The sequence below is a fragment of the Leishmania braziliensis genome, chromosome 9 (assembly GCF_000002845.2).
Source record: "Leishmania braziliensis MHOM/BR/75/M2904 complete genome, chromosome 9".
Taxonomy (NCBI): domain Eukaryota; phylum Euglenozoa; class Kinetoplastea; order Trypanosomatida; family Trypanosomatidae; genus Leishmania; species Leishmania braziliensis.
Window position 1 is genome coordinate 301,111 of NC_009301.2, and position 21,291 is coordinate 322,401.

At 62.7% G+C, this 21,291-nt stretch overlaps 2 protein-coding genes across 2 annotated transcripts; both read right to left on the bottom strand.

Moving 5' to 3' along the window:
* Window positions 1–114: 114 nt before the first annotated feature.
* On the bottom strand, window positions 115–3,774 carry LBRM_09_0830 (putative acyl-CoA binding protein; the record flags this gene model as incomplete). Its single annotated transcript, XM_001562647.1, has 1 exon — window positions 115–3,774. One exon carries the CDS (start codon window positions 3,772–3,774, stop codon window positions 115–117), a length of 3,660 nt encoding a protein of 1,219 aa, XP_001562697.1.
* Window positions 3,775–4,578: 804 nt separating this feature from the next.
* Window positions 4,579–20,901, bottom strand: LBRM_09_0840 (conserved hypothetical protein; the record flags this gene model as incomplete). Its single annotated transcript, XM_001562648.2, has 1 exon — window positions 4,579–20,901. One exon carries the CDS (start codon window positions 20,899–20,901, stop codon window positions 4,579–4,581), a length of 16,323 nt encoding a protein of 5,440 aa, XP_001562698.2.
* Between the last annotated feature and the right edge of the window lie 390 nt (window positions 20,902–21,291).

Genomic DNA, 21,291 nt, shown 5'->3' on the forward strand with positions numbered 1-21,291 from the left:
CCCCCCCCCACACACAGAGGGAACAACAGAAACACACACACACACACGCGTACATATGGACGTCAGCAGATGCGTTGTGACTTCCCTTTACGACTCCTTCTCTATGGCGGAAGGCTACTCATGGGGCTTGCGCAGGCTCATCATCATCTTGTACTCATTCACATACATGCGCTTCGCGTCCAGCGAGCTGATCCCCTTCAGCTTCGACCAGGCGTCCCACTTCGCCTTCCCGGCAAAGTCGAAGATGCCAGGGGGGTTCGTATTCACATCACCGATCGTTGCCTGCTTGAAGAGGGCGTAGAACTTGAGTTTCACTTCATTGCTCTCCTTTTCGGCCGCCGCGGCAAAGGCGTGCTGCGCGGCAGCGAACTCCTGGTCAGTGGAGGAGACCGGAAGGGCCTCGCCCACGTGCACCGACGTGCCAGCAGTCGGGGTGCCGATCTCCATGTCGTTGGTGCCGTTCGGGAACAGGACACGTCGCAGCGCCGGCAGGGGCTCCTGGCCTCTCTCGAGTCGCTCAGCGAGGGTGTGGTACACCCGTTGCACGATGTCCACCGTCTCGTTCGCGTCATCGCTGAAGAGGTCCTCGGTGCTCGCGGTATGCTGGTGATGCGATGCGGTCGTGGGGGTCAGGGGTGGGGACGTGCCGTCCGTGGTGAGGGAGCTCTCTGCGCCGCTGTTCGGGATGTGTTGTGACCGTTCCTGCCGCTCCTGCTGTAGTATCTGCGATGATGCGCTACTGTAGCTGAGGTTGCCCCGGTGCGACGTGCGGTCATGAAGGCTTGCGAGGAAGTTCTTCCACATAAGCAGCCAGCCCTGCAGCGCCGTCAGGGATTCCGTCTTGGTTGCACCGGAGGGCCACAGCGACGAGGACGGGGTAGCGCTGCTTCCCGTTGTCTTGATTGAATGACCCCCCTCGGCCCCATGCACCTTCCAGGCCTCCTCTGCTGCCGCCGCGACCTGCTCGACGACGGCGTAGTATAGTAGTTCGACTCGGGAGCGGAACTTAACGGGTCGGGGCCCTCCTCTTCCGATGCCATCCGCATGATCAGAGTCGTCCGTCTCGGTGTTGTCGCCGTCAGTATTGGCAACCCGGTGGCACCCAGCATCTAGCCACAGATCTCTGAAGCGCTCCGCATGCGTGCTCGGACTACCCATCACGTAGGTGCGCAGCGGCGACGAACGACCGGGTACATCGACCAGCAGCGTCTCCACCTTGCGCCGAAGCATTCGCAACATGGCCGGTTCCTGTACCAGTGCAGCCGCCATGGTGCCGGACACCAATACCGAGATGAACACCCCAGAGAAACCGTGAGGGGAGGTGAAGGAGAAGTAGCCGCCCTCTTCCACAAAGTCCATGTAGTCTTCCAAGGAGCACTCCTGCGAGAGCAGCTTTGTGATGGTGATAAGGTGGCCGGACCAGATGGTGGAGTCTAGCTTCTGTGCAGCCGCCCGCGACTCTTGCAGCTGCCGGATGGTGGTCATCATCAATCGGTTCTCGTTTGAGATGCTCACCGCACGGCGACGACGACCAGAGCCGCTGCTTTCCTCGACTACCTCACGATACCCAATCCAGACGGCGACGAACATCAGGCGATGTACGTTCTGCGGCGGACAGCTCCACCAGAACGGCTCCGGTGACAGCGTGTGCGAATGACGCCCAACGTTACCCTTACATGAGGCACCCGCAATGGTGTGAGCGCTAGTGTCTCCTCCCAGCGAGAGGAAGCTGGAAGAGCAGCACGGCGCCGCTCCGATGAAGGGCGAGGATGGGTTGCGACTGGAGATTTGTGGCGGCGTCGCGCTGGTGAGAGCCGCCACGCCCGCTGCGTTCAGCTGCGCCTCATTCACGCTTCTGCCGCCAGCGCTTCGATCGGTGAGCAACGTCTGTCCGCGGAGAACGGGGGCTAAACAGCCATCGAAGGTGTCCATCACCTTGGCCAGTAACGCAAGGTCGCCGTGGTTGCACACCTCGAAAACTGTGTCACCATCCATTAGCAGCGGTGGGTGCTGGGGCAACATGCTAAGGCTCTTGCAGTAGTTGTGCAGAAAGTCGACCGCAGACTCCGGCACCACCGGCGTGGCAGACTCCCCACTCGCCTTGTGACGGTGGTTGTGGTGCTGCGAGGACAAGGACGCGGTCGTCGTCGTGCACTGCGCGCGCCGTTTAATCTCGAGGACGACGCTCTGCAGCAGCGGACGCATCACCACGAGGATGTTGCGCAGACAGTACTCCTCGCCCTTGTCCTCGAAGAGAGCCTCTTCCTCTCGCAGGAGAGCGTCGTTGTGCTTACATAGGTTCTGCAGAAGCATGCTTTCACCGACAGCGGTGTCGGTGCTGCAGTGACATCCACCAACAACGGCGCCCTCGATAGCCACAGGGCTACCGCTGATGGGTTCGACCTGCGGAGACGCCGCTCGAACTGGGCTCAGCGGGCAGCTCTTGCGAGCTGCAGCCGAGGAGAAGAGGCGGATGCGACCGTCAAAGTAGCCAAGCAGGACCACCGCACCGCCCAGCTCTCGACGCACCTGGCACTCAAGAATTGGGGTGACAGCGATCGGCGAAATCGAAGCAGTGCTAGCGTCTCCAGGAGGATGGAGAGCACCATCGCCGGACGCCGGTGCTGCAGGCAGTGAGTCCGGCCTATTCACTGTGCTTGGAGTGTTCGCGATGAGCGTCATCGCATCTAAGGCATGCTCCATGTGGAACTGCAGAAGTGCCTGCGCAGCTGACTTGTTGGCCGTCATGAGTGCCACGTGCAGCGGGTACCATAGGTCCACGGCGCAGTCCACGTTGCGTTGTGTCTCTTCAGGAATTGCCATGGGATCGTCCATGAGACTCACCTCCACCAGCACAGCACGGTAGGCGTTCTCGGCGGCGATGTCGATGCAGGCCTCCTGCACATGCTTCTGCATAGCTTGCACGCGCGCCTTGATGTAGCCGGCCCCGTCCATGGGGTCGATACCGTTGTCATCGAGTACTCGGAAGGTCACGGGCTCGCCCTGGTGTACGGCAGTGTACCAGTACTTGTTGTCCTCAGTGGGCTTGCGCAAGACTGTGAACTCGGCCTGCACAGCAGCGCCCTTGGCGGCTCCTCCACGCATCATGATGCCGGGGGAAATACTGCGGTGAGGGGTAGAGCGGAGCCAAGGCGCCAGGGAGGCAAGTGGGAAAGCGGTAGATGAGCAAGGAGAGGACGCGAAGAGGAGGTGGGGGTGGGGAGAGCTGAGAGGCAGACCTGAATGAAAGCGATTGCAGAGAGCGAGCGATCTGGAGCGAAGGAGGGGGTGGGGTGGGGAGAGCTTGAGGTGGAGGCGGAGACGGAGGCGCTGGTTGAGAGGCGCGACAGGACTAGACACACTGCGGTACACACGGGCGCACGCACAAGACACGCGCAACGAGTCAATAAACGAGCAAACGAAGAAAGCACGGAAAAGCACCGAATTTGTGTGTACCGCGAAAAGGGCGAAGGCCCACACACACACACACACACACACGGAGAGAGAGGGAGAGACTGACGCTGACAGGACGGGGACGCGGTATGGGGCAGAGGAGGGTGTGACGCGGTGCGCCAAGAAGAGAGAGGAGAGGGCGTGGAATGTGGTGGCTATAGGGCCAGTGGGGCTGGAGAGCGTGTATGAATGTGAGAGAGAGGGAGGGAGGGAAAGAGCGAGGGAGTTGACGAGAACAACAGCGACAGCGACGCAAAGACGAGACGCGTTACCGCACTTCAGTGGCGTGAGAGAAAGGAAAGAGGACAGGAGAGGAAACATACGCAGACTTGGACCTCAAATGATGACGTGATCGCATGCAAGCGTCTTGTGCACACCCTTGCAACGGCCCTCCCAGTGCGATAGCCCCCTTCAAGCCCTTGTGTGTATGTATGTGCGACTGACGAACAGGTCATGCCGTCAACACACATGATCAAGCAGCGTGAGAGAAGATGAGAGCGAGAGAGAAATAGAAACGGTAGAGAGAGAGAGTCCCGATGCCTCACAGCTCCCAGTGCGGCGAGTTCGAGGTTATTGCTGAAAGTGAGCAGATGAAGAAAAGAGAGTTGTGCACGTGATAGACTCGCGCGGCGTGTGGGCAGACGCATCACATCACTCGTCATTACGACTGCGCTTTCCTTGGATGGATCGAGGTGACAGGGCTAAGGGAAGAGAGAGGCTCATGCTTGCTGCCGCCTGTTGTTGCGTTGAGGAGGGGGACGTGCTTGTACATTTGTGTGCTCGCTGCTCTCACGTCGGATTCTTCTCTTCCCTCTCCTTAGCTCGCGTGCCTCAAGCCAAAAAAAAAAAAGCAAAGTTCCGTTGAATTTTGTCTTGGTATGGCTCCACTGATTGAGTAGGTCCTTAGCGCATGTGTATGATGGGGAGAATGGGAGGGGAAGGGGACTCAGAACTGAGAGACACACACACACACACGTAGACACACACGCACTGCGGGCCCACATACGAAAGAAAATAGGGGTGACACACTCATGTGACTGAGGGAAATCACAAAGCTGATAGTGTCCAGGGTCGACCGCGAGTGCTCACCGGCAAACACTCCAAGAGACAGCTTGTGCCTGCGCATCACTGCTGCTGCTGCTGCTCCACCACATAGCGTGAGATGCGCTGCATCCACTCGTGCAAGCCGGGGCTGTAGAAGCGAAGGGATGTGGTTCTACTGTGACCACTGCAGTCGCCGTCGCTGTTAGTGCTGCCACCACCATCACCGCCAGCGTCGTGGTCAGCATCCTTCACATGTACGTTGAGAGCCGCGTCGCCTACGAGCCATTCTTCGAGGAAGCTAATCACGTCATTGGAGAGGGCGCACCGCGGAAGAAGCCGCTGCACATCGGCCTCGGTGCGCGCCTCGTCCAGCATGGCCCCTGCGGCCGTGGGGCTCAGCGAGGATGCACACGCTGCGCTCACGATGGTCTCCAACAGCTCCATCAGCAGGCTTGATTTGGCTTCGTCGAGATCTTCCTCAAGCTTCTGGAGCCTTCGGCAACGCTCGGCAACCTGTCGAGCCCGCGCTGCGTCTGCGAGATCATCATGGGCGACTTGAGTCCCGGTTTGCAGCCCATCCGCGCCCCCTGCACCGGTGGCAGCGTTCCCATGCCCACCGATGCTATTGCCGTATGAGGGGTGGCGGCTCGAGGCGCACGCCTTGTTCGCGGTCTTGCGCCCTGAAGAGGTTGAGGGGCTCGTCGCTGCGCCGCCATTCGCCGTGGCCGCCGATCCCGGCGAGGATGTCCCTCCAGGGTAGCTGCTGCTGAAGCCCGCCCGCGCACCGCTGTCTCCTGTTCCTCCTTGCGGGGTAGACGGGGGCACACCGCTGCCACCTGGAGCCATGCCCCCCACGCCACCGCCACCACTGCTGACTGCCAAGACACGTGACCGCAGGGCTGAGTGGGCTTGTGCAACAGCGGCCGCCAAGGCACCGCGTGCTACAGCCGCGTGATCGTTCGCCGCATCGCTTTCGACGCTGCTGCCACTGACAGCGGGCCAGGTGGCGACAGAGCTGTGATCGTCCTTCTTCTTCGCACCATGAGCCTCCACTGCTGTCGTTGCCGCAGCACCAGTCCCAATAGCGCTGCTCACTGCGTCCTCCGTGCGCTTGCTGTTGCCCCCACCGTTCTTACGAACTGAAGGGCCTTCGCCTGAACCGCCTGCGGTGCCTTCTTCGGCCTCCACCCGGTCCATGCACACTCGCACTGCGCGAAGGTGTCGACGCAGGGTACGTACGGCGCTGCCGGAGACCTCGAGAGAGATGCACGTCCATCGCAGCGGCACCGGATCATATGGTCGTGCCGCACCGTCGTTCTTGTGGTGCAATGCTGCGTTCGACGCACCACCGCTGCCTGCGGTAGTCAACGCTGCAGCGGAGGTGCTGAAGCTGATCCCCCGCCTCAGTTTGCGCATGCCGCGCGTGGCAGGCGCAGCGGGAGCACCCGGAGACGGCAGAGATGGCGTCTTGACATCGCCGTCAGCGTTCTGCTTAGATGACTCACGTTGTTGTTGGTATTGTTGGATGAAATCCAGTAATCCCCAGTTTGTCGACGGCACGAGCACTTCACGCGTAGAGGTGGCTGCGCTTGCGATGATGGACGGCCACCAAGCGCCGCCTGTGCCATGATTCGCACCGCCTATAATACTTCCGCTAGGCAGCGCTGCTTGACCGCCTGTGCGGAGAGTGTGACTGGCTGTTGTCCCTGTCCCAGTGCCAGCGGCAAGCTGCCGTGATATGTTACGCTGACGAGAGGTGGTCATACCAGAGGAGCTCGTCGATGCGGTGGACGTCGCGGCGAGGATGTGGCTTGGCGGCAGCAGGACGCAGCTGTCAAGAGACGCTACCACCGAGCCGGGCAGCAGAGTCGGCGGTGCAGTAGCCACCTCCGCATCCTGCAGAGGTGACACGCACAGGTACAGGTGCCAGCGCGCCTCATGTGCGCCGCTCCTGAGGGACGTCCGCACTTGCAAGGCCTTTGTTCGGCTGCTCGTATCACGATTGACGATGGCCGCCGCCCCTCCCTCTGCAGCTCTCACCTCGGGGGCGGTGCAGACCGCGGCGGCGGCGACGGAATTGTACAGCGGTGCTCCCAGTGCATCAGCTCCGACAGCGGAAAAGAGGCCTGCCGGGACTTCAGCCAACAGCACCGGCGGTGTCAGTGCCTTCCACACATCCGCTTCCGTGAACTTCACGCTCGGCAGGGAGCTGCCTCCCCCACTCGCCCCAGCTGCCGCGTTGGTGGACGACGATGACGCCGCTAGGCTTGTACGACTGGAATGGCCACCACTGCCGCCGCGCCGTGAGGGCTGCTGCTGCTGCTGCTGCTGCTGCTGTACGAGCACCGCCCCGATGCTCTCCAGCAGCGCCTGGCGCTCGTTGTCGCTGTAGCACAGATACGTGCAGTTAGCGGGCGTCGAAAGACGCTGCAGGTGGCTTGTCAGCAGCTGCTGTGCAATGTCGTGCTCGAGGGCGTCAGCCACCGGTGTTAGCGCGCGCGCCGCGGCCGCTTCACTGCAGAGTGTTGCGTACGTCAGCGCCATCGTCGGCACGCTAAGCTGCGCTGCTACTGCGGCAGAGATTGCTGGCGGCGCACCAGGAGGCTCGAACCCGGTCAGTCGCTTACCACTGCTTCTATGCCCACGACCCGAAGAGGAGCCGCGGTCTGACTCGGCGCCGGCACTGCCTGCGAAAGAGGCTGCTCCACTGTCCAGAACCAGCTGTTTCGGATTAGCGGAGGGGGTGTTGTAGAATGGGTTCGAGAGAACAGCTGCGGCGCCACTGCTGCCTGCATTGTGACTGTGCGCAGCCGGAGCCAATCGGCCTACCGTGTCTTGCGTGCACTGCAGTGCTGCCCACAGTGACTCTGGCCACGGCGTCTGTCCATGGCCTTCGGTGGTCGCCTCGTTAATCGCGATTGCAGCGGCGGTGACGCGCGGGTTTGTGGCGTAGCCGCGGAGGCTGTCCGCCCCGGTGCACACACGCCGCTCCATATCCGAGACCAGCCCCGCCAAGAGCGCGCACGCGGCGGCGATGCTCTCCCACTGCGACGCAAGGCTGGCCTCGGCGGTGGTCGCCGTTGACAAGGACTCTGTTCCGTGCGACAGCGGCGTGCGATGTTCGCGCGCGCGGATCACGCGGGCGTACGTGGAGACAACCCTTGTAAGGTCCAGCAGAATGGCACGCACATGCACGTGCCGCTGCACCGGCAGCTCAACGCAGAAGTGCAGCACGCGAAGAAGGTGATCACACACATCCCGCACAGGGGCTGGAAGGGCGCGCAGTGCCTCCTCTCTGGACAACAATAGCGGCGGCATCCCTGTCTGAGATGCGACAAGCACCGACTCCTTCTCAGCCCTCGTCGTAGCCCCGTCACCGCCGCTGTCTCGACCCGCCGCCTCGACCTCACTTTCACGAGCCTCCACCAGCAGGTGTGCGCACACTTCCTGCACCTTAATCTGCGCTGCCCACAACTGAGACTCAAGCCAGCAGCTGGCGTGCGCTGATGTCCTGTACTGAGGGCTGACAACTTCTAGCGCTTGCACTAGCGAGGCGGCCGCGCTGCTGGAAGCTGACGCGGGGAGGCCGGGCGTAAACGAAGTGCAGGCCAGGTCAGTGCTGGTGTTCGCCCTTCTACAGTTTGGCGTTGTGAGGCGCTGCTGTGGAGCGCGACGACTGTCTCGTGCTTCGCTGCTGCTCGTCCCACCTCCACTAAGAGCTGCAGGCGTGGCCACTGCTGTCAACAGGGACTGCTGCTGCTGCTGCACCAGCGCGTAGTGATTCATCATGTCATGCAGCCTCCACAGCGTCGCCGTCATCGCACACCGTGACAGCGCGAGCGAGGGGAGAACGGAGTGGGCGGATGGCGAGACAAGCACGTAGTGCTGCTGCTGCGGCGATGCACGTTGTTCCGACGATGCAACAGCACTGGGCGACGAGGAGGATATGCACGTTGATGGTCGCCAGGGCCGTACACCGTGTTCTGTAATCGCCAGCCGGACCAGCTGCTCGAGGTCTTCAAGTGGCGAAGCCCACTCAAACGCCTCGCCTTGATGTTTGTGCCACGACCGAAGGGCTGCCGCCGCGACCCATCGGCCCTCGGCAACGCCCATCATTGGTGAATCAACCGTGACAGCAGCTACTGACGAGGTTTTCGCTGGCGCACGATGGCCTAGTTCCAGTGCAGCGACAACATCGCCAGACTCGCGCACGTGCCCCATGTGGGACAATGCGTACAGTCGATACAGCTGAAACACAGTCCAGCAGCTGGTGTCTTGGTAGGTGTTGCTGTCGTCGGGCATCGCCCCCCTCACCCCGAAGGCTGTGCACAGGGGCAGCCCCTGCACCCGCGCTGCCTCTTCCAGCTGCAGGTACTGGCGCAGGTGACCGTAGCAGCGGCACATGAGTAGCCAAACACGCACCCAGTGATCATAGCTGAACACAAATGATTCCAGGGCCTGTGTGCCGCCTTGACACCCGAGGCCCTTCAACAGAGAATGCGGCGCCGGCGCTGTAGGGGACGGCGTGGCGACAAAGGCTTCTGACATCCGCGATGTCTGTGACCGCGACGGCCGGTGGGGGGTGGAGGAGGTCGCATACAACGGAGAGGTGGCCAATGATGACGACTGCCGCTGCTGATCGCACACTTTGTACTGCTGTGCTTCATTGTGCTCTGCGATGAGCGCAGTGAGCCACCCCACACACGCGCCGTAGCGCCCCTGCGCCGCGAGAAGCTCTGCTGCAAGCAGAATGGCGTGCTGTCGGATGGCCCTGAGAGTGCCGAGCCACGCGGTGCAGGGAAAAGGAGATGCAGCGCCACAGTCACCGTCGCCACTGTCCGCTGGCTTCGACACAGTGGTAAAAAGCGCCGCAGCGACTGCTTCAGACGCGCCCGCTGCAGCTCCTTGGGCCGAGGTGCCGGGACATGTTCTTGACGCCTGTGGGGACGAGGCGACCGCGGAGTTACTGGGTGCTCGAGCCGCGCCGACCACAGTGGCCCCGCCGTCCCTCAGTACATGTAAAGGAGAAGGCTGCCCAGTGAGGATGAAGCACACGTCTGCACTGGCCAGGGATTGAAGGAGCGCGCTGGCGTAGCGGCAGGCTTCGGTGCAGGCGTTGACAGGTCGATCGCTGCGGCCAGCGACTGCCGGCGTTGGAGATGGCGGCGAGGCCCGACCTCCGCCGCTCCCCGCACGTGGCGTTGCCGTGGCCTCAATGAGCGAGGTTCGACTTTGGCCACTGCCAGCACCACCCCTACCGCCGCTGCCTGCTGGGTTGCTCGAGGCTGGGGAGAAGGTGGTCGCTGCCAGTGATGAGACTGCTGCTGCCGCCACGGTAGGTGGTGCGGTAAGCAGGAAAGTGGTGTCGCACGTACCAAGACGCACAAGTACCTCTGCGATCGTCAACTGCAGCCGCCGCGTAAGACACGCACCGTAGCGTTCCTCCAGCGCCGCCGACGCCAGCATACCAGTGGTCAATGATAGCAGGACTGGGGCGCCTGCCTCGTTGTTGGCAACGATGCTGCTGTGCTTGTCGACAGCGTCCAGGGGAAGTCCCGGTAGACACGCCGCCAAAAACGCCCGCACAGCTGCGGTGTTGTGCGGCGACGACGGGCTCTCTTCATCTCTGTAGAAGGACAACGACACCATGGCGCCGCTGCTCGGCGGTGACGATGAGAGCGGCGTGGCCACTGCAACGGCCGTAGCGCCGGCTGGCGACGCGGCAGCGCACCCAAGCGAGAAGAAGCCCGGCAAGGTATCTCCTGCGCCGAGGATGACACTCACCGGTTGCGGCAGCCCGGCACCGATGCACACCCCGTAGATGTGGTGCATCGCCACTGCGAAGCTGCCAATGTGTGCCGCTGCTTCTGCACGCACCAGCCGTGCCTCCACTGCCAGCTCGACGTTCTGCAACAGGACTGTGGCGACGAAATCACTGAAAGCTGCCAAGACGGCGGACTCGCTGCTGTAGCATGCGGAGGGCGGCTTCATGAGAAGGCTCTGTGCGGCTGAGATTAGCCCACGCGTCACGTCGGTCAAGGCGCCCGGGATTCCTGTTGGTGAGTGCTGCTGCTTCACACCGACGACCATCGGCCGGAGTGCGTCGCTGAAGGGAGAACTGACGTGATGGACGTCGAGAAGACTGTACTGCGCGGGGGGAAGGGGTGGGTGTTGTGTACGTGCGGCGAAGGTGTTGCCCTCGCCATCACTGGCGGCAGCGGTTGAGACCACGCCTGGCAAATGCCAGTAGCGGTGGACAAGGAGGGCGCAGAGGAGCTTTGCATCTGTGGCACGAGGACTGTCAGTCGGGAACGCATGATTCGCCAAAGCGCTGAGTGTGGCAGCAATCCAGAGTAACTCCTCGAGACTTCGACGGCCGCTGGGTGGGGCAGGGGGCACAGTGCGGTGCCGATGCCAATCCTCCAGTGCGTGGGGTGTAGCAAGGAAGCAGTCCAGTGCGTCGGACCACCGCTTCGCAGCATCGCTGAGGTGAGAGGCGGCGCGGTAGAGGTCACCTTGTTCGTAGAGGCACTCACCAAGAGCCTGGAGGAGTCCCGCTGCGCGCAGGCTCTGGGCAGCACGCTGATACTGCTTCACCACAGCCTTCCAAGCCGAGCTGGCGTCGCTTGTGTTGGGGTCTCGTGTAAGCATCACCTCCGCAGATGGACTCGCCACTGGCGTATGGATGAGCTCCAGCAGCTGTTGCTCTTTCTGAGGAGCGTTGGTTGCCTGTGCCTCGGTGGCTGATAGTTGCGCTCGCGCCGTTCGTGCAGCACGCAGCAGCAGGGGTCCTTCCGGGATATTGCGTAGCGCCTCAGCATACGCTGCCCGCGTCTCTGACAGAGGTTGACCACGTGATTCACCTTGTGTCTGGAGTATTAGCGGGAGAAGCTCCCCGGCGTACCGACCGGCAGTGAGACGCTGTGCCACGCAATACGCGGCTTCGCTGTGCTTCGGCAGGGCGGAGGCAACTACGTGGACAAGGCACATCAGCTGCTCGACAAGGATGGCCTCACGCATGTCGCGACCGTAGTTGGCCGCGCCGACGGAGGTACGTCCTGTGGCGTCACCGCCGCTGCAGGCGTTGAGCTGCTCACCAGTCCCCCTCCTTACTTCCTTGTGAGAGTTGATCATGGCTGTTGTGCCTCGAGCACTGCTTATCGCCGTGGAGTCGCCGCCTTGTCGTACGCTCTCAAAGGTGAAGTACGCGATCGTGGCGGCAGCTTCCGCGGCGGCAGCGTGGATCGACTCTCGACCGGCCACTGTGACGGTTTCCTGCGCATTAGTGCGTTGCCGCGGGCTTCTATGGCGCGACTGGACGCGATCGAGGCCAGTCGCGGACGAGGCTAGCAGCTCGGCTGCGGCTAACAGTGTTGCCTTGACCGCAGCGCTCTGGCTGAGTGGTGGCATCAATTCCTGCGCCCACTGCAGGGTGTGCACCATCGCCTGCAGCTCGTCCCGCTCCGCCTCCGCTCGAGTCGCCGCCTCTGACTCGACGCATAGGCGCAGCTGCAGCTGTTCGTGCTGGCGCTGCCGCAGCGCGCAGGCCTGAGCTTCCCGCACGGACTGCACCTCTTCGTGCTGTCCAAGCAGCGACTTCAGGGAGAGAAGCGACGGAACACTTCGATGAAAGCGAAAGCGACGGTGCCAGCTGACGTCCGCGCCGACCTTCACTACTGTCGGCTGGAGGACCTCTGCGTGTACATCGCGGCGAGCGTCCCAGTAGCCGTGCTGCACAGCCGCGATACAGAAGAGCGGAGCTGCCAGCAGCTGTTTCACCAGAGCCGTTATCGCCGCCGAAGAGGAGACGCCCAAGCCCTTCTGCGGCAGGGTCACACACGACTGCTGCAGGTGGTGCACCGCTAGTCGCACCGTGGCGGTGACACGTGTGGGTAACCAAACGTATTGAAAAAGAAGAGCTGCACGGGCACAGTGTTGGAGAAGCTTCACGGTGGTCTGCGCCGGGTCCGCCGGTGCCTCAGCCGGAGTGCCACTCATGTTGCTGCTGGAGAACTTCTCAGGACTGCTGTTACCTTGAGTAGTGGAAGCCGCAGCTGAGGTGGCAGTAGGGTTGACGACGGCTAGCTTTCTGTCGACAGCCGCACACGCCCGTGCGTCGCCATAACCGCTACCATCGGTACTGACGAAGCGCAGAAGCTCTTGCAGATGGCGCTCGTGTGTCATTGCCGTGTACTGCGCTGTCGCCCCCATGTGAAGCAGTGCTGCCTCGTACAGGTGCATCTGGGCCATGAAGGGCATGTTGTACTGAGTGCATCGATGTCGCAGCGTCCGCGCCGCTCGTCGTCGTCGCCACCACGCGATGGCACAGGTAAGCTGCTTCAACTTCTGCTGCTCGGCGAAGCTCCACACACGTGTGACGGTGGTGTAGGATGGCTCGTCAGTTGCTGCGCGCCTTGTCTCCTCTTCGTTCTCGTCGCCGTCCGGCGCACTCGACTTGCTCGTCACCTTCTTGCCAACGGCGCCGCGTTTGACAAGCTGCTTCTTGTTTGCTGCTGCTGCTGCCGCCGCCGCCTTCCGGTTGTCCTTCTTCCCTGAAGACGCTACGGTGGGTGATGTCTCTCTGGCGCCGGCGTTCGCAGCGGCTAGCTGCTGAGGAGAATGATCCAGACCGTACCCACTGCACATCAGCCACGTCCGCGTCTCGGAGTCAACAGTGCGGAGGTAGGTTTCCATAGAGCGTTGGTTCTGCTCGGCTTGCTCTCGTACCGTGCGCATGATGAGGCGCGCATCCGCAATGATGCCAAGCGCGGTTGCGACGGATGTGCTGCGCGCCGCGATCGGGGTGACGCTGCCGGCCTCTGGGTCGGGGGCGCTGCTGCCTGTGTGGCGCTTTCGAGCAGGGGTGCTAGTGGCAGTGTTTTGGTTCGCTGCGCCGCCACCGCCGCCGCTGTTCTTGTCGATGTGGTCCTGGGCGTCGCTGCACATGGCCAGCATCTCTCGCACCACGTGCACGGCTACCTTGGCATAGGCAGGGTCTTCCTTGTACTTGCCAAGGACGTCTAGGAGAACCGCAGAAGCGGCGCCCCCATTGTGCCCACGGGTGCCTCCCGCACTACGGGTGCCAGAAAGTGTTGCTGCCGCGCCATGAGTCACCATCGTGCCATACTGCTGAAGCGCCACCATGACATCTGCGTACAGGACAGGGACCCCCTGCAGCCGCAGCAGGGCCGACTGTACGCCACCGGCAGCGGGCGACGACGCTGCGTCTGCGACCGACACTGCCGGCTGCGAGCGCAGCACACGTGCAGCGTGCTGACTTGCAAAGCGTACGAAGTCAGCAAGCGAGTCTATTAAGGGCTGCTGTGGCCGTTGCTGTTGCTTCGGTGATATGATTGCGCTGACCACCTCGTGCGCGGTGCCACTGGCGCTGCTTTCCATACCGGCATCAGCGTCAGCCACTGCACCGCCATTCATAGCGGGAGCGATCACTGGCCACAGCGCGGGCACATGAAAGAGGATGTCCTCAAAGAGCTCCACCAGTTCAGCGGGAACGCTGGCGTGCATGAGTACCGTGCTGGGCTCAGAGGCGGAACACTGTTTCGACGAGTAGGTAGTGCTGGCAGCTGCAGTGGTGGGGAAAAGGGGAGTGGGAGAGATGCTGACGGTACGGGCGCCGCCGTCTCCCTTCTTCGGCTTCACTTCACGCTCTTCTTGCTCCCTCGGCCCACAGTCGAGCGCGTCCTCGAACGCCAGGTATACCACTCCCGGAAAGTCTAGTGGGGGCACAGGACCCGCCAATACGTCACTATCGCCGGGAGTACCTGCTGCCGCCTCGGAGCCACCGTTGTTGGTGTTGCGTACATGGCGCCCGCTCTTGCCACCGCTGCCCATCGTCCCACCGCTTGTGGCCTTCTCTTCTGGCTCGGCATCCCCCGCGACTTCTGCCGCCGCCACCGTTCGTTGTTGCATCAAGCGCTGATGCCCATCAAACACGCGCCGTGCCCACTGCGCCTCTTGGGTCATGGCGAGCAGCGAGCGACGCTGCCGCGCGTTGGGGTTGCGCCAGACGTTGTGCCACACGTGCAGCAGCGTTGTCCAAAGCAACTGCAGCATTGAGCCCGAGACAGCAGGGAGGCAGGCCGTCGCGCCCGCCACCGTCATGGACGATGTCATGACATACGTCAGTTGCTCCTTAAAGAGCGTCAGCACGCGCACAGCAAGAAGCTGCACCGCCGCATCGACCCATTGTGGGGAGGAGGGGGAGAGTCCTAGTAGAACTTCGCACAGCGCCACGAGCGGGGGCAGGAGGAGCGGTGCCGCAGCCGTCTTCGGCCTTAGCCTACTTTCGGTGTTGCCGCTGCTACGAGCGAAGTAACTCAGGATGGCCGACACCAGCTTCTCGGCTGTATCGACCGCCAGCGGAGAGGACGAGAAGCTCTCTCGCTTCCTCGGAGCACCACTGGTGCCTCTTCCGTTGTCCTCTGAGCCACTGCTGTGCTCCTCCGACACCTCCAGCATCCGCTGGATCTGCAACGCCAGCACCAGTCGGTACACAACCTGTAAACTCCCTAGCGCGTCGCTGCCCGAGGCAGCCTTGCTTGTGTCAACGGCTGCCATGGAGCTCAGCGCGCGGCAGCAGGCGAGCCGCGTTGTCGTGCTGCTTGCGTGTAGCGCAGACCACTTCGGCTGAAGCATGAGTCGCTGAATGAAAGACGTGGTGACGGTCGTCACGGCACCGTCGTCGTGGGTGTAGTTCGTTGTGGCTGGGACTTCTGCCAATATCTGCGCATCCAGCACCTCGCGGACCCGCTCCGCCTGCTCGCGCGTGCCGTACACGTTGCACGCCTCCGCAACGTAGCACCACAGCAGTAGTGGTGTGTAGAGCACCAATGCCTCGGTCACTGCTGCCGTCGCTGTGCATGTCGACGAAAATGCGATGTGAAAGTTCGCGTTGGGCTTCGGCGGCTTCTTTGCAGTGCATTCTTCTTCAGCTTGGCGCATGGCACGTATAGCCTCGTCCAGCAGCCGCTGCTGCGCACTCGGGTTGGGCGAGTTTAGCGGCACTAGCGCCGTACAAACAAGCGCTTCAAGGAGCAGGAAAGACGCGTTCATCGCTGTACCCATACGTGATTGCGACTGCCGCTGGCGCTGCTCCGCCACCCAGCGGCGGAGGCGCACCTCCTCATCCTTGGCGGTGACAGGGAGCACTGGGGTGGCCTGCTCAAGAGCGCGTAAGATGCGGAGCTCCTTTGCGGTTGTGCGACCGTACACCTGCTGCTGCTCTTGCCGTTCCTGCAGCGTCACCAGATCCATGTGCTGAGCGGTGTAGCTGCTCTTGTATGACTGAAGACGTGCGAGTTGCCAGCGCACGGTCACCCACAGAGAGGTGAGCTCCGTCAAGGCATCTCGCATCGTGCTTAGCTGCCTGTGGTTCGAGGACTTTTCGCGTGGCGCAGAAGGCGAGGCAGAAGTGCTGGCTTGAGCGCCAGCAGTCTCGATGTCTCTCCTAGGCACCGTGTGCTCCAGCAGGGACTCAACGCCGCGTTGGAGGTGCCTCCGCGCGCGATCTACGAGTCGACGCACCGTCACACCGTGTACAATGAGTCGCGCCAGCTGCGCAGGCGGGATGTGCGTCGCTGCGGCTGCTGTTGCCGCCCCCATTGTCGCGGACGATGAGGGTAGAGCTGGTACGAGCTGCAGGAACCCTGACTCTACGCTGTGCACCAGGTTGGGTACGCCACGGTCGTCGGACAGCTGCATACCACCGTTACCGCCGCTGGTGCCACTTTGCCACATCGATGTCAACACGAGCAGCACCACCGTTGCGTAGGCAGCTTCCTCGTTGGCCTCCTGCTCCTCAACGGAGAGTGGCGCGAGTGCAGTGACGGCACTTGCACTGGTGTGGGTGGCGTCATCATGGCGAACGCATGCTTGGCGCATCTGCCGTAGTGCGCGATGCCGCTGCCATTGGCTGCGTAGCTCGCCGGCGCAACGGAGCAGAAACGGCGCTACTTCCGCCACGACAGGCCTCAGCACGGATAAGGCGGTCGTCATCGGCGTATGAAGTCCCCCAGCCACCATGGCCGTGTCACTGCTGCTGCCACCGTTCCCGCTTGGGCCATCCGCAGAGGAAGAGGAGGTCGGTGGTGCGCAGAGGGCGGCGGTGACCATGTCAAGGAGCGCTGCGGATGCACTGTAAAGTCGAAGTGACTGTGGCAACGCGGGGGCGAGCAGCCGTGAGTCACCACCGGCACCACCACTGCTGCTGCTGCCGCCTGCGCTATCGATGCTGGAGTGACCCGCGCTCTCCGTGAACTCACGCAACGACACCTCGCGTACACGGCAACCTTCACCATTGGCGCACCGTCGCTGCAGCTGAGAGAGCCGCTGACCCACCTGGGCAAGAGAGAGGAGGCATGTGTACCTCTCGTGCTTCTCCGTTTGACGTTGCATAGAGGGCAGGAGATCGGCGGAGGCGGCGGGTGCATCAGCACCTCTGAGTGCGCGCTCCACAGCTATAAACGTGAGAAGCGTTGCGGTCAGCGCACTCTCGTCCTTGGCGACGCAATGCTGATGCTGCTGAATCATCACGCTAAGCGCCAACACGCGGAGCAGCTCAATGCACTGTGTGCAGGCTGCCAGCGCGACGGAGTGCACTTCGGACGCAGATGACCACGGGGGTGACAGCGGGGCCGTGGTGCTGCTCTTGAGTTTCCTCTTGGAGCTCGCCCCTTTGGCGGCGCTCCTCGCAGTTGTCGCCGCCGCCGCAAGCTTGGAGGTTGTGAATGTTTGCTGCTGACTACGCCACCACGATTCCAAGGCCACCCCCACCCGAACGACAATAGCGAGCTGCGAAGACCCCATGGTGAGCGTGCGGAATGCTGCCACAGAGCGCTGTACAGCGTCTTCGATGTCGTCACGCGCCCCACGCGCGGCGAGCACGGCATCCGTCCCCGGTGATATTCGTGACGAGGGAAGAAAGAGTGCTTCCCAGGTCAGGGAGCGGCTGAGGCAGCGCGTATCTGACACCTTGTACAGGAAACATCGGGGCAAGAGCGACGCCACTGGCGTCGCGTGGGCTTTTCGTTGCTCCACATGGGGTGCACTGCCGACGTCAGCGCCAGCGACGAGCACATCGACGCCGTCGTCGAAGCCCAGGGTGCCCTTTGCATCACGCAGTACGGCCGCGTGTGTGAGGGCACCGAGGCAGGTGCCATCACCATGGAAAATAGATGAGGACGGCGGCACGGAGACTTCTGCGCCGACGGATGACAGCTCTGTCGCCGCCATTGCGGCTCCATGCATGAGCACCGCCAGCGTCTCCACGCAGCCCCGGTACATCGCTTGCAGCGTGCGTATCTGCGCCCCTGTGAATAGAGAAGATGCACCAGCGCCTACAGGCACGGATGCCGCCGTCTCGCTGAAGCTGGTCAGGCTGGTGGCGCGACTGCACGTGTTCTTGAGCGACTTACGGTCTGCCCCATCTTTGGCGCCAAAGCCAGCACCGATCTTCGACAGTCTCGCCGCCACCTCGGTGGATGACTGTGCCACACCCTCGCCGGCGCCGCTACTGTTCGCGCTGTCTATGCCATCCCTGTAGCGAGGCACCGCACCAGTGGCCTCAATGATTGTGGTTAGCTGCAGCGTCAGCTCCAGTGCCATGCGTGGAAAGCGTGCTGCTACGGCTTCGACACTTGGGTGCGGGTGGGCGATACTCGTGGGCAGCAGAGGCGAGGTCATCGTTGCTGCAGCCTGTTGCTCTGCCAGCTGCGCCGTCTCCGCTGCCTTGTCGAGCTTGTGCTTCCCTGATGCCGCGGTACCGACGCTTGAGTTCCAGGCCTTACCCTTCTTGGACTTTCCCCCTGGTGACGAGGAGGCGGTAGTGGGCAGCGATCCAAGGTGCCCGCCCTCCGCTGCTTCACCCGTGCCATCACCCGCCGTGTCCTCGTTGTCATACTGCACATCGCTTATTGCAGCGGTGCGCAGGGCATCAGCTGCCTCTGACTTGCCGGCGAGGAGCATGCACTGCTGCTGTACCTGGGCGATACACGTCCACAGAGTTACTAGCAGACGGGTGCCGCTTATGCTACCGGCTGAGTTGCCCGAGTTCTGGCCGCGCTGCTGCGTGGCATGTGGCGGCGAGCCCGTGAGTGACGGCGCTGAAGCTCCGGGCGGCGTCGACCACTGCATGGAGAGAAGATGCGCTGCCGTCTGCTGAGCAAGGGCGGTGATGGAGGCCATGGCGGAGCTCGCGGTGGCCGCCGCCGCCGCGGTTGAGTTAGGCGGAGACTCACCAGTGTTCCCGTTGGTCGTCAGTTTTGACGCCACCTCCGCTGGTAACGATAGGCACACTGCGTAGGGCGAGCCGTTCTGCACGACCGCCGCTCTCCAGATCGCCACAAGCAGCTGCCCAGCGCACTGCTGCACCGCAGTCTCTAAGAGATGCACTGAGGATGCAGGTGGCGGTACTGGGTCGAGGTATTCGAGCTCCATGAGCTGCAGGACCTGGTGCAGGGCCCGCTGCGCGACCGCGGCTGCGGTGGAAGCAGACGATGGGTCTTCCTGCAAGTACGTGTAGCAGCTCTGGAGCAGCGAGTACTCGTGCAGGCGCCACGGAAGATACTCGACGACGGCCAGCGGGAAACACGTCTTGTCGCCGCCGCCACCACGGATGAGCGCGTCCGCGGCGTTCGGCGGGGCAGGTGCGGAGCCGTGCGTATCCAAGTGATGCAGCTCCGACATGGAGAGGGAGGTGCAAAGGGCTTTGATGAGGCGGCGGGTGATGGCGCTGGCGACATCCTTGGCGTGCGCCACAGACGGGGGAGACGACAGCATGTCCATGGCTGCCGTTGCCACGGCTGAGGTGGAGGAGAGGTAGGCGAGCAGTCGCTCACACATGTTCGCCACGTACCGGCGCATGGTGAAGAGCACCGGGGCGGCGGTGTCCTCGACCACGTAGATGCGTGGGGCGGCCTCTCCGTCGCGCGCGCGTGCGTTACGAGTCAAGGCCACAGATGGGGGTGACTCCGTCAGTGGCTCCGCCATTACGTCAACGAGACGGCAGCCTGCCACAGTGATGGCGCTGACGGTCTTCGGTCGTGCGTTGATACTATGGCCGACGTCTTCCTTCAGCTGTGCTGCTTCGCGCTTCAGAACAGTGTCTGCGCTGAACGCGGGGGTGTGCAAGACGCGCTGCTCAAGCGCCACCAGTTGTTCTACACACGCACACGCCTCCAGAGCTGTTGCGAAGTCTGCCGCGTCGCCGCACACATCCGACTCCATGATTTCACCAAACCGAATGTACAGGGCGAGTGTCTGGTAATGCATCACACACTTGTGCAACCTCAGAGCCAAGGGCAGAGGAACATCAGGGGCAAAGACGTCGAGGTCGTCCGTCACCCGGTTGCCTTCGTCGAGGTTCACGTCCTCTCCGGTGTCCCTGGCGCCGCTGCCGCCGGTGTTGTCCGTCCCGCTAACGACGCACGTGCGCTTCCGGTCTTCGCGGCCATGCCCGCCGCTCAGGCTCAGGCGTGGACGGCGAGGGGTACGCATGGAGGCTGCCGGTGCTGCCGAGCCTGCTGATGCGCTATCCGGATTCTTTAGCGGGTCGCCGGCCACTCGCGGCTGCTGCTCGACGCAGCGGGCCACCACCAACTCATATTGGGAGGTGATGTCATGAGCGATGGGCTCCAGGAAGAAGGACTGCGCGTCGCTGCCCAGTCCGGCCTCTGCGAGGGCGGTTGCGTAGTGAAGGCAGTCCTGGGCAAACACCGAGGAGGCGTTTAGTCGGCGCAGGTTGGCACCGGGGTTGTGCGCCGCCACACTCCGGTGTTTTGTCTCTGCCGTCGTGGCACTGGTCAGCGTGGAGTTCATCCTCAGCAAGCTACGCGTCGGCGACGGAGGGCGCGACATGACCCTCGAGGCGGCTGCGCCTTCAACGGCGTCGGCGTCAGCTGCCCTCTCACGGGCACCGGTACCACTTCCGCTCTGTCTCGCGGCAGCTGCGCTGGACGCCAAGGGAATAGTGGCCAGCGTCGACAGGGCACCTTTGGAAGTACTCCTGCGGAGAGCCGGGGTTGCATTGTCCTCTGTCAAGGACACCTGCGCCGTCACGATGGTGGCGCACTGGAGGTTTTTGATCAGCTCCTGCAGGCGAGCGCGGGCTTGTCTTACGTTCGGGCACTTTTTTCCGCTGCTCACGTGAGGTGTGCGATGCGGCTTACCCCCTACGCCGTCACCCGTCTCGTCGCGCTTTGGCGGCTGGACTTGGGCAACCCCGGCGGGGGTGGCAGCCACATTGGTAAGGGCCGTACCCGCCGTGGCCGCCGCGCTCACGCCACTTTTGAGTGACGGCGCGAGAGGTGGGGTGGGTTGCGTGCTGCGAACATAATACGCGCACACCTCCGCATCCAGCTGGCGGCGTGCCTCTTCCAGCAGCGCCATTGCGGTTGCCCTTCTTTCGCTCTTGGGGGCCTGGCAAGCGCGTCGAGGTGATGCTGCACCCCGGCGAGTATGCGTGCGTGTGGTGTGTGTTGAGGTCGTCAGTGTGAAAGGAGGAGGAGGGGGAGGAGGAGGGAAGAAGGCGGCGTCTGCCGAGAGCCAAGAGAGAAGCACCAACACAGGAGGGGGGAGGAGAGGCACACACGGGCAGAGTCGCGCAGAGAAAAGGGTCTAGTTTACATACGGTAGAGAGAGAGAGAGACTGGCAGAGGACGGCAACCGCCAGAGGAGGAGATGAAGACAGGGAGGTCTTGGAGGAAAGGGGTGGGGAGACGACGACGATGGCAGCAAAAAAAAAAAACCGATCAGACGGAGAGTAATGTGCACGCGCGT